At 35.9% G+C, this 13211-nt stretch overlaps 2 protein-coding genes across 2 annotated transcripts; both read left to right on the top strand.

Moving 5' to 3' along the window:
* Positions 1-5092: 5092 nt before the first annotated feature.
* Positions 5093-6202, top strand: LOC133781928 (protein PELPK1-like). The gene has a single exon (XM_062221036.1). The coding sequence runs from the start codon at positions 5160-5162 to the stop codon at positions 5907-5909; it is 750 nt and encodes a 249-aa protein (XP_062077020.1). The 5' UTR covers positions 5093-5159; the 3' UTR covers positions 5910-6202.
* Positions 6203-11227: 5025 nt separating this feature from the next.
* On the top strand, positions 11228-12256 carry LOC133781929 (protein PELPK1-like). Its single transcript, XM_062221037.1, has one exon. It carries the CDS (start codon positions 11326-11328, stop codon positions 12043-12045), a length of 720 nt encoding a protein of 239 aa, XP_062077021.1. The 5' UTR covers positions 11228-11325; the 3' UTR covers positions 12046-12256.
* The last annotated feature ends 955 nt before the right edge of the window (positions 12257-13211 follow it).

The following is a 13211-nucleotide window of genomic DNA, read 5'->3' on the forward strand; positions in this document are numbered from 1 at the left end:
CCCATTTGCACGAAATGGGTTTTGCTTCCTTCGGCTTTGGCACCAGCTCCCAAGTCTGATTCTTCTCTAAAGCAGTTATCTCTTCTTTCATTGCTTCAAGCCACTTGGAGTTATGGTATGCTTCTTCATATGACTCCGGCTCTCTGAACTTCTCTTCATCAGCTACAGCAGCATTGGCGTATTTGGGATTTGGCTTCCGCGCTCTTGTTGATCTCTAAAGCTCTGGTTGGCCATTGTTTGCATCATCTTCTGTTCTTTGATGCACTCCTGTTTGCCATGGACTCTGTGTTGTGTCTTCGTTGTCTTCTTCACTTTGTTCTTCTTCATCTGTTTCTGGAGTTGAAGGTAACTCAACAATTTGCTCCCCCATCTTCTTCTGCAAATTGTCTTCTATTTCCTTAGAATCTGGTAACTCTTCCTTTTGCAGTGACCACCATGAAGAAGCTTCATCGAACACCACATTTCTCGACGTATAGCATTTTCCTGTTGTTGGGTCGCAACATTTCCACCCTTTTCTTTGGCTGTCGTATCCAATGAAGATACACCGTATTGCCTTCTTATCAAATTTGCTACGTAGATGACTTGGTACAAACACGTAGCACACACAGCCAAACACTCGAAAGTGACTTACTGTAGGTTTATAGCCCCACAGTTTCTCAAAGGGAGACGAACCCTAACTTTTCTTGAGGAAGTCTATTGATCACATGAGCTGCTGTTTTCATACCTTCTGCCCAAAATCTTCCTGGAACATTCTTCGCATGTAGCATGCTTCGACATGTCTCTGCAAGGTGTCGATTCTTCCTCTCAGCTACTCCATTCTGTTGTGGTGTATTGGCACATGTGAATTGATGGCGTATGCGGCACTCTCGTAGGTACTGAGAAAATTCATCTGATGTGTATTCACCGCCATTGTCTGTTCGCAGACATTGAATTTTCTTGCCAACTTCTCCTTCGACTATTTCTTTGAATTCTTTAAATTTTGAAAAAGTTTCGGACTTTTCTTTTATAAAGAACACCCATACGTACCGTGAGAAGTCGTCAATGAATGTAACCATGTACCGCATGCCGCTGATCGATGGTTGCTTGACTCGCCCGAATACGTCAGAATGAACTAGCTCCAACGGTGCTTTGGCTTTGAACTTTGAGTCTTCATACGGTAATTGATGTGCCTTACCGTATTGGCAGCCAGCACATATAGTCATTTTTCTAACTTCAAGTTGAGGAAGACCCTTCAGCATAGATTTCTTCATCATCACCTTGAGTTTATGATAGTTGACATGTCCTAGCCTTGCATGCCACAAATCTGTTGTTTCGTTCTTTCGAGTCTTGTCTACATAAGCCGATTCTGCTGACATTACATAGACTGACTCTAAACGTTGTCCTCTCATCATCGGTGTTCCAGAGATTTCAAGATCTTGGTAGATCTTGACATCTTGAGGATCGAATACAACATGGTGGCCCGACGCCGTAAGTTGCGCTACTGACAATAAATTTTTCTTCATCCCAGGTACATGGTAGACATCCTGGAGTGAAACTTCTTTTGAGCTGAATCTCGGCGTGATTGTTGTTTTACCGATGTGAGCAATCGGTAATCTTGAGTTGTTGGCTGTTACCACTACACGACCACCTTTATATTCTGTTATGTTCTGCAGCTTCTCTTCGTCTCCTGTCATATGATTTGAACAGCCAGAGTCGATTATCCAATCATTATTGTAGTCGATCTTTCCTGGAACAGTAGCTGCTAGAGCTAATTCTTCTTCCTCCACAGCGAAAGATGCTTCTGCGTCCCATTCTTCATCGCTTGTCTTTTCTGCATTTGACGTGGCTGCATTACCTTCTGCAGTTTTCTTCTTGAACCAGCAACTTTTAGCCATGTGGCCATACTTTCCACAGTTGTAGCATTTCCCATCAAACTTATTGTTATTCTTTGACTGGCCACGCCGGTTGTCTTTCTTTTGAGCTCCCCCTGTTTGGGAGCTTCCATGATGACTATCCTTGTCATCATTTTTCTTAAAATTTTTGCTAGCATTTGGTCGAGATCAACCTTTCTTATCACCACTAAAGAGTGCTTCTTCGTCACTCTTTAATGAGATTCCACATGTTTGCTTAGCTAACGCTTCTTGGTCAGCTAGCAAGTTTTCCAATTCAACAAGAGAAGGTTGGGTTGGCCAACCTTGTATTGCAGCAATAAAAGTTCTAAATTCTGGCCTTAATCCATGAATAATAATTCTTCTAATTCTAGCATCTGACATGCCAGCATCAGAGTCTAATGCAGAGATTTCGCGACAAAGAGATTTTACCTTGGTGAAGTATTGGTTGATCGTCATGTCGCGCTGCCTGATTGAGAGAAGCTCATTCTCCAAAAGCTGCAATCTCGTATCATTCTTCTTGGTGAACAGTGATGCGAAAGTATCCCATGCTGCCTTCGGTGTCTTCGCTGGCCTGATGTGCTCCAACATTTCATCTTCAACTGTGGTCTGAATCGCAAACATGGCTTTGCCCGCTTTAATCTTCCATTTCTTCAAAGCGGTTGCATCCTCCGGTTGTGTGACTTCATTGCCACCAAAGATCTCCCACAAGTCTTGGCCTTGGAGATATGCCTCCATGTGCATCGACCACGTGTTGTAATTTTGGTTGTTAAGTTTCTTAATTCCGCCGACCACTTGAAGGTCACCCATCGTGCAAACTCTGTAGTACTAAACCACACACGATCACTCTAAGAAACTCAACAAATGACTCTTTCGGTACGACCCTGATCCGGCTCTGATACCACTTGTTGGACGCCACAACACGTGAAAACGTAATTACTTTATTGATATAGAAGTAATTACACCAAGACTTGATTACAATTCTTGACCACACACACTAAACACTCTAGCTTACACTCTTTGGAACACTTTTAGATGCACTTTATGTACTCACTCTTTTACACACTTTTGGGACACTCACTTTTCTAGTACCTTGGACACACATTACATTTGTATTTATAGGCTACCAAGGAAACATCTACATCTTTCTAGACTTTTCTAACTTTATAATTTATTTAACTACTTTCTTCATTTTTCTAAATGTTTCTAGAACTTTCTATATTGTCTAATTAGTTCTAAGCTATTCAAGAACTTTCTAGAATGTTCTATGTTCTTCCTAGTATATTCTAGAACATTCTAGAATTCTAGAGCATTCTAGATACGGTAATGACTTTTAACAAAGCATGTAAAACATTTGTCAAGAAAAGAAAGAACCAGCGCATGAAGCTGTTATCGGGTGACCTAATTTCACATGCTGCAGACATGAAATTCAGAAAGCACTCAAGAGCAAAAAGGCAGGTTTAATATGGTTCCACAATCTTTCAGAAAGGCTTTTCACTTCAAGTACATTCCCTACCCATCTACGTAGCTTCTAAATTGGGCTCCAAGTTTTAATTTACCATTATATAGGAATAGGACCCAAACCAAGATATACCACTCAGTAAGCAACAGAAAGTCTTATATTTAATTACACATTTGAAGGAGATGATTTTTTTTATCTACAGAGTGTATATATCTATATATATATAAAAATAGAGTATACATAGAATACTAACAGAATATATATATATACAGAATATATATAAACAAAAACAGAATTTATATATATATAAAAGAATATATAAATAATGAGGCTGCCGTGAGCTTACCAAGACCGGTCCAAGATGCCGTGAGCTTCACCACCCTTCTTCTTGTGCTGCTGGGGATGTTCTTAGTGGAGAGGGAGAGGTGGAAGACCAATGGCGACACAAATAAAAACAGAGGAAATGGTTATGTTTTAGGGTTGGGACTTTGTACCGTGTCGACTATTAGCGGCGACACGTGTCGCCGCAGATATTTTTTAATCTACGTGGCGAATATTAGCGGCGACACGTGTCGCCGCTGATATTCCGTTGGAGGGAAATTTCCCACTTTTTTTTTACGGTATTTTAAAATTATTTCCCACGTTTTTTTTTACATTTTAAAAATATTAGTGGCAATAAATGTCGCCGCTAATAGTAAAAATGTCGCCGCTAGTAATATTTTTAGTAAAAAAACTAACCGTCTTATATCAGCGGCGACTAAGCTTTGGTCGCCGCTAATAATGTTATTATCAGCGGCGACTTTATGTCGCCGCTATTAATGTCGCCGCTAAAGAGTGTATTTCTTGTAGTGAAATCCGAAATTACTTAGTTTTTTTTATAATAAAAATATATATTAAATTATTAATAGGCTCATATATAAATGTTCATTTCCAAACCCTGCCTAAACCTAATTCTAATTGCTTTCTCTCTTCCACCTTTGGCTTGAGCGAAGGGCATCAGTGGTCCAATTTCACTTTCCAAACGAGACATTAAACGTTCAACTAAGAATACAACAAATAAATAAATAAAAAATTTCCAAACAATAATAAAGACATTGTTTTATGTAATTCATCTTAATTTATATAGGATGATTTACATGAGAGATCCTTATTGGGTAATATTACAAAATGGGTGTGTATGACTGTATATTTGTTTATATTTCCTAAAAAAAACCTTCACGTTCGTTTAAAAAGGAATAAATATGTAAAATATAAGGCCATATATATACGACTCGATTTACGTATATCATAAAATTTAGATATTTAGATTCCAAATTACTAACCAATACAGAAGAAAAACAGAAAAAAGTACTCCCAAGCTTTCAGGCTGCAAAGTAAACAATTTGTTCAACTGATTGGCAACAGGAATGATTATATGGCGGCAGCTTCCAGCGATCCAAAGCTCACCTAACCGCCGATTTCTTGGAGCAATTTTTAAAATAAAACCTTTGCCTTTCCAAATAAAAACTACAAAGACTAAGGCATCGTCCAATTAATTAGTGGAAAGACACTCAACATGATTCAATTTATTAATGTAGAAAATTTTTATAGCTGTCACTTAATCAGAGGTACGTAGTTTTCACACACATATATATATATATTTATATAAGCAAGTAAGAAGTTGATCAACAACACACCTACCACTACCTTTCAAGAATTTTGACTCAAATCTTCACATCCCATTACCTATAAAAGCGTATCAAGATTTAAAGTTTATATACACAAACAAACTCTCTCTCTCATCAATTAACTTCTCATTCTTCTTAGAGTCATACAAACATTGTGTTAACATGGCTTATTATCAATGCATTCCAAACTTTGTGTTACCATTTCTGGTTCTTACTTCTTCTTTCTTTATCAGCAGCATGATGGTTGTCGAGGCACGCCATTTGCTAGAAACTACTCCTAGCTTACCAAAGGTACCTGAGATTCCAAAGCCCGAACTCCCAAAGATGCCTGAGCTGCCAAAGTTAGATATTCCTAAGGTTCCTGAAGTACCAAAACCACAAGTCCCAAAGTTGCCCGAGGTGCCTCATGAGCTACCAAAACCTGAAATTCCTAAGGTTCCTGAAGTACCGAAACCCGAAGCGCCAAAGTTGCCTGAGGTGCCTCATGAGCTGCCAAAGCCTGAAACTCCCAAGGTTCCTGAAGTGCCAAAATCCGAAGCCCCAAAGTTAACTGAGCTACCAAAGCCTGAACTCCCCAAAGTTCCTGAACTACCAAAGCCTGAAGTCCCTAAATTGCACGAACTGAGCCATGATGATGTCCCTAAGGTACCTGAATTGCCAAAACTTGATGCTCCTAAGGTGCCTGAATTGCCAAAACTTGATGCTCCTAAGTTGCCTGAATTGCCAAAATTCGAAGCTCCCAAGGTGCCTGAATTACCAAAATTTGAAGTTCCTAAGTTACCTGAATTTCCCCATGAACTTCCTAAGCCTGAAATTCCGAAGTTACCTGAAATCCCACATGAGCTTCCTAAGACCACATTACCAACCATTCCTTCCCTCAATACTTCACCTCAGACCACTACTAAGCCTTGAACATTTAATGAAATGCTAATTTCAGTGCCATATTTATATACATATATGGATGATCATATCAGATATTTATCTATACATACATTTATACTCTTCGGCTGGATTTAAACATTTCTTGTTTATGTGTCGGTTTGTGTTGAAGTAGCTTTAGCTAGCTAAAGGAGTGATCTTCTTTCATGGTTTATTATTCATTACCAATACTGTATACGTGTTGTTGTATTAATCGGTTCTATTCGATTATACTTTGTATCTAATTTTGTCTTATATATAATAAACTTTATTTTTCAGACTCTTAATTATATTCCCGCGAATTTAAGTTTATTAATTTTTTTTTGGGGCAACTTCGAAATTAATTTACTAATTCCTTTCTAAAAAATTGAAAATATTTCAATGGTACAAATTATAAATACGATATAGTTCATGCTTTTTTTTACGTTCGCACTACACCAAATATGTGAATTATTAGTCACATTTCTAAATGTCACTATTATTAATATTTAGTGGCATTTTACATTTTAGTGACATTTGTGGCAAATATAAGTTATTCTGGTGTCAATAAATTAATTTTTTTTTGTAGCATTTTAAAATGTCATTTAATTATAATTAGTAACACTTTGAAATGTCACTAAATTATTTATTGATTTTTATATTCAAAGAATTCCTTTAGTGTCATTTCGAAAATGTCAAAAATGCTAATAAGTTATATTAGTGACATTTTTTTAAAAATGCTATTGAAAAATATTTTTATAATATATAATTTGTTTGAATTAAAAGAACATTAGACACATCATTCAATGTTTTCCATATATTAAATGATAATTGATTTCAAATATTTTAGTACAAATATTTAACTTAATATTTAAAACTATACATTCTAATAATAAAAAAAAGTTGACACATAAATATACAATAATATAAAAATATAGTAATCTAACATTTTTTTTTTACAACAAACTACAACAACAATAAACAAAAATGAAATATTTACATGAGTTTATTTTTCTAAGACAATAAAATCGCATTATTGAGTTATGGAGTTGTGTATCTAATTGTCGTGAAATCTGCATATTTTTTAGCACAACAAATAATAAACATATAATTATATGTACGTATATATAATGATATTTAATGCAAGAGAATTGATTTAAAATTGAATTCCACTTACCAAAAATGTCGCCGGCCATGCAATATGTGTAATGACCCAAACTTCCTAATAATGCTTAGGGCCTTGATTAGGGGGGCCAGGATGGCAAATTTTGGAATTATACTATTATATGATATTTAAGTGTATCATTGTGTGATTATGTGAATAATATTATAATGTGACTTGATATGCATATTTATGTGTATTAAATATGCATGGAGGCCCATTTCTGTTCAATTGGGCAGTTTTCATATCTTGGCTATTTCGGGTATATTTGGCATATATGTGGCATGTGTGTGGTGCTTCATTATTATTTGGTTATGCTATGGTTACTCAGCATGAGCGATCCTAAGAGATAAGCTAGTGAGAAAGTCACAACGTGATTTATACTTGACTCGGAGTGAGTCAAGGGGTATTTAGCACATTACCGGGTTATTGGGTAATAAGAATAAATATTTGATGATAAATTGGGAGTTAGTAAGATCAGGGGAAAATTCTGGGAGTTTTAACTATTTTACCCCCGGGTGCGTTTTCGAGACCCCGAGCATTATGATTTGTTTGAAGCTACTTAAGCTTGAAGTAACCTATTAGAATCAGAAAAGAACGTTCAAAATGATTTCTCTTCCTCTCGTTCCCTTTTCGACATCCGATCTCATTTTCGAAGGAAACTTGAGTTCTAGGACTCGAATTCAAGGGAGGATCGGGGCATAGCGATTTTAGGGAAGACTAGAAGCTTATTAGCCGAGGGATATAGTTGAGAAATGACTTAATCGGAGGTAATTCAAGTTTTAAATTCTAAGTTTTTAAAGGTTTTAAGCTTGAATTGGATTTCATGTTTTGATGAGTTTTTGAATGAATTGAAGCTTGGGTTTTATTGGTTTTAGGAGATTAGGATGTTTGGAGACTTTAATTTTGAGAATTTAATAGGTTGGGGTCAGATTTGGAGCTTTGAAGCTCGAAGAACTCCAAGAACACGAAGCTGAGAGCCTAGATTTCTGGGTTGGGCGTTGTAGCGCTAGGGTGGTAGTGCTATAGCGCTAGGTGCCCTGTTTGGGGGGTTCGAGTCTGCCTGTATCGCCCAACGGTAGCGCTGTAGCACTACACAACCTTCAGAAATTTGTTTTTTTAGGTATTTTTTGGTGACACACTCCGAGGCATTTAAACCCGGTGCTCTGATACCATTTTTCTGTCACGACCCGAGCCCTAGGCTGTGGAAAATTTATAATATCCATAACTTGGGTGGTCAAAGGTCAAACTTTGACCCTTGGAGGAAAATAGTCTTTATAAATGATCATTTAGTTTATTTTAAATAGTACTATAATTATAAGTCAAAACAATTGAATAACTCCTATAATTATATATAAAAATATTAATGATAAAAGCAGGATCATTTATCATTATACATAGAACAATAATATCCCCACAGTTATGTAGTCACCAAACAGTTAAATTTAATAAAAACACCCAAAATAATACTTAGCATCCACCATTCCTCATTCCTAACTATTACATAGCTAATTCAGATATACCGATCATTAGGTTCCAAATCAAATACATATATAATGCTCAAAAGATAAGACAATAGAAATAGGCTAAACACCTTAGCTCCACTAATAATTCACCTTCCACATTCGCATCACTTGGTTCCTGGAATGGGAGAGATATAGGGGGTGAGCTTATAAAGCTCAGTAGGAAAGCAACTAATATCATGGACCCAAAAGTTTAATAAGACCCCTACATGGTTAGCTTTTGAAAACAAAACATATATCATCATGTATAAACCAAAATAGAGAGAAACCACATATAATCATAAGAGCATAGCTACAAGTGCACATCACACCGTCCACTAGATCCCTAGTTCCCGATACCCACCATAGAAAAATCGATATCCTAAACCGGGTAGCCGGACCTGATAACCACCACAATGGGGAGGCTCAGAACACTTCCTGTATATAGACACTAGGTCTTTACACCTACAAGTGAGTGGACACTTGATCTACCTATGATGACATAGAGACTAGGTCATGAAACAATAACATGCATAAATCATGATCACTATGGCTCTCGTCAGTATAACCAAATGCAGGTAAACATGGAAAGAAAGAAACATATTCCCTTTATATTTTAGAAAATTGGGTAGCAAACCAGCCGCATTTGAATAAAAACCCAAAAATCATAACTTGCATAAATAAGTGAACAAAAACATATTTGGCACTCAGTGCCCTCAGAACAAATAAAAAAACATCCAGATTAAATTTTCTATTTTTCAAATATTTTATAAATATCAAAATTGGAATATGTTTACTGAAATTCAGTACGAGTAAAATAAGTCCAATAGTCAAGTTAAGTCCCTACCTTCTTAGAATGTTCAATCCCAGCCCAAAGCGACGCTGCTAAGCTTGACGATGATCCTAGAGTGATTTAGTCTGATTTTAATATCACGTTTTCCTCATGCACAAAATGAGCAAACGATTATCATCATTGCATCCCTTATTCATAATCGTGTCCAACGACATATAATATGACCATATTTAAAATTTCAAGTTCTGGAACCTCACCCAAGCGGTGCACAATAGCGGTTGGTGGCAGCAGTGAGCGGTGTATCGAAAATGTCAATGAATATATGCATGGAATTTATCAAAATGATCCCTTCGATGAGTACATCACGGAAGTAAAAATCCTTTTCCCAAATGACCTCTGATGTCACTGGAAAATGCTTCCAAAGGGTGGAGATACACAAAATCTTGCTGAAGAAAAATGGCGAGTTGACTGGAATGACTTAGTGGGTGGCGTTCCTCTTGCGAAGCTGATTCCAACGGTGCCACCCACTCGCGCGAATGGTATTCGGAGTTCGTCGGAAAGTCACCTCAAATTTTTAACGGCAAAACTTCGGAGTGGCCGTACGGGCGCGTCCTTGCTCCGATGGTCACCAAACTTTGGGGTTGTTGTCGTCACCGGTCGGGGAAGTTGCAACACCGGCGCGTGTCGAAAATGGTGGGCGGCGGTGGTTGGGTCTGGTGCCCTTGCCGTGGCTTGCCGAGAGAAAAGCAAGGAAAGAAATGAAGAAGAAGAAGAGTCGGGGAGGGAGAAGAAAAAGGAAAAAAAAAACTGAATATTAATAAAAAAAATAAGTGGATCCCACTACTTATATATAATTTATTTATTATTATTTTTTTATCTTTCTTTTTGACTTTTCAGTTTGAGAATTCCTCATATTTCACACCACCAGTGTGTAGAGAAAGGGTATATTGAGAATATTCATTATACATAGGGTATGGAAGTAAGAGATAGGTAAAAATTAATAGAATTAATCTAAAAGTGGGCACAAGTTTAATTTCTTCAAATATTTATCGGAAGCTAAGGAAATACATAAATGGTAAGAGTGAATTTAATATTTATACATGTCTTTATTTTATATATGAGATGGCTAAAATTAAAAAAAAAAATTAATGTAAATTAATATACTTATGTAATCTTTATATATCTAATTGATTTTTAATTAATTAATACATACAAAATGAATTATTTCTAACTTTTCTAAGAATTAATATGCCAACAATATATAATAGTAATTATTTTTAAATGCAATAGACTTATTTCTTCAATTAGGGAAACTTATTTAAGTATAAAAAAATATTAATTATATATAAAAAAAACTTTAAAATTAATGCGAGGCCGAAGGCATTTGCCTAACCTCGAGCGCTTACCAATTAGCTAAACTATAAACATCTGATAATACAACATAACTTTGTACTTGTAATTACCACATTCAGTTTTGTCTCATCAGTACGATCAATTGGTTTTCACGTTAATTTTGAAATTTACGGTATACTCCTTTTAATGCAAGAAAGTAAGCCATTTGTTCAACTGCTTAGCAACACAAATGACTATGTGGCAGCTTCCAGCGATCCAAAACTCCCATCAACCGATTTCTTAGAGCAACAAATAAAAATCCCAAAACTCATAAATAATAATACATACAAAACCGTTTCTTTTCCAATAAAAAAATACTACACAAAATATGACACCCTCCAATTAATGGAAAGAAGACTACACTCAAGATGATATATATTCATGCAAGTAAGAAGTTGATCAACAACACACCTACCATACCTTTCATGACTTTGAAGTACAATCTCCACGTCTCATTACCTATAAAAGCGTATTAGCAATTACATTTATATACACAAACAATTTCTCTCTTCTACTCAATTAGAAGTTTTTCTTCTTCGTATCACACCATCGATCCTTTTTTCAGTTTTGATCGATATTAACATGGCTTATCATCGCCTCCCAAATTTGGTGTTATCATTTCTGGTTCTTACATTTTCTTTTTGTATCAGCAGCGTAATGGTTGCTGAGGCACACCAGTTGTTAGAGACTCCTAGCCTTCCAAAGGTACCTGAGATTCCAAAGCCCGAGCTTCCCAAGTTGCCCGAACTGCCAAAGTTTGAAATTCCTAAAGTTCCCGAACTACCAAAGCCTGAAGCCCCTAAATTGCCTGAGGTACCTCATGAGTTGCCAAAGCCTGAAATTCCCAAGATTCCTGAAGTGCCAAAACCCGAAGCCCCAAAGTTGCCTGAGCTGCCTCATGAGCTGTCAAAGCCTCAAATTCCCAAGGTTCCTGAACTGCCAAAATCCGAAGCCCCAAAGTTGCCTGAGGTGCCAAAGCCTGAACTCCCAAAGCCTGAACTCCCTAAGTTGCATGAATTGAGCCATAATGATGATACCCCTAAGGTACCCGAATTGCCAAAACTTGATGCTCCTGAGTTGCCTGAATTGCCAAAACTTGAAGTTCCAAAGATGCCAGAGTTGCCAAAATTTGAAGTTCCTAAGTTGCCTGAAATGCCCCATGAATTTCCTAAGCTTGACATTCCTAGATTACCTGAACTCCCACATGAGCTTCCTAAACCCAATTTTCCAACCATTCCTGGTCTTTCCAAGGATAACTCTATGCCTTCCCTCAACACCCCACCAAAGACCAGTAAGCCTTGAGCATTTAATGGGCTGCTCCTGGTTTCAGTAGCAGATATAAATATTGTTTGATCACTTGTGTGTTATTTCTATGTGAAGTTTCTTTAGCTGCCAATAGGATCCCGATGTCCTTTTATAGTTACAAAATTTTACCCATATATTATTCTATACGTGTTATTGAATATTTAATGTAAGTTTCTATCGATTATAGTTTTTGTATTTCTTTTTTTGACATCCTTGTATTATAATAAATTATATATGCCACCCCCTTTGATTATTATACTCTGCAACAAGAATAATTTCGTATAATTCTGATACATATTTTTCTAAATTTTATAATAAGTAGACACATTTAAATAATGAGAAATAATTATTCTTGCCTTATCATAAGAAAGAATTATAAAAGCTCGTACTAAAAAATGGGACCATTTATAGTTTATTCTCAGTTCCCTCCAGTATCGTGCATGTTTTTCCCTGATCCAAATAAGAAGCACGAGTCTTATGTAGTGAAGGGTTTTTTTTTATTTAAAATTTAATGAGAATAACTAGCTGCTTGATTTCGTTTTTGAACATATAAAAGTAATTGGTATTTCCTTTGAGAAAAATCACAAAATGAATATGAAAATTAAGAGAAGCCATATGATTAGTAACAGGATGAACAATATTGCAAAATATACAAACTTGTAGAGACATGTGTCATAACCGGGTTGTAGTTAATTAATTATTATTGAACTCAAAATATAATAAAACAAATTACAATGTGTACTAATTTATTACGTTACTGTTTAAATTAATATTATATTAATACCTTATATACGATAAATCAAATTACTAAAAGTTAATGAATAATTTAAGAACATAATTAAGACATAAAAATGACAACAAATAACTATTTGTAAAAATGACAACAAATGGTTACAGTTTCGTTTATTCGTGCTCCTTCAGTCCTTGCTTGGTTCTCAAGTCAAAATTTTTGCTAGCTGTTCATCTCAAAGTAAGGGATATAGAATCCTTTTCATACGTATGGTGAACGATATATGAGAAATAATAAGTAGAAGTATTATGGATAATAGTTTGGATATATAAATATTCTATAATAAAATTTCCTTTTATTACATTTTGAAAAGAAAAGAAAAAATTAAAGTTTTATCTCATTTTGAGCTTTTGTTTTTGTCGATACACGAAAA

This window comes from Humulus lupulus, chromosome 6 (assembly GCF_963169125.1).
Source record: "Humulus lupulus chromosome 6, drHumLupu1.1, whole genome shotgun sequence".
Taxonomy (NCBI): Eukaryota; Viridiplantae; Streptophyta; class Magnoliopsida; order Rosales; family Cannabaceae; genus Humulus; species Humulus lupulus.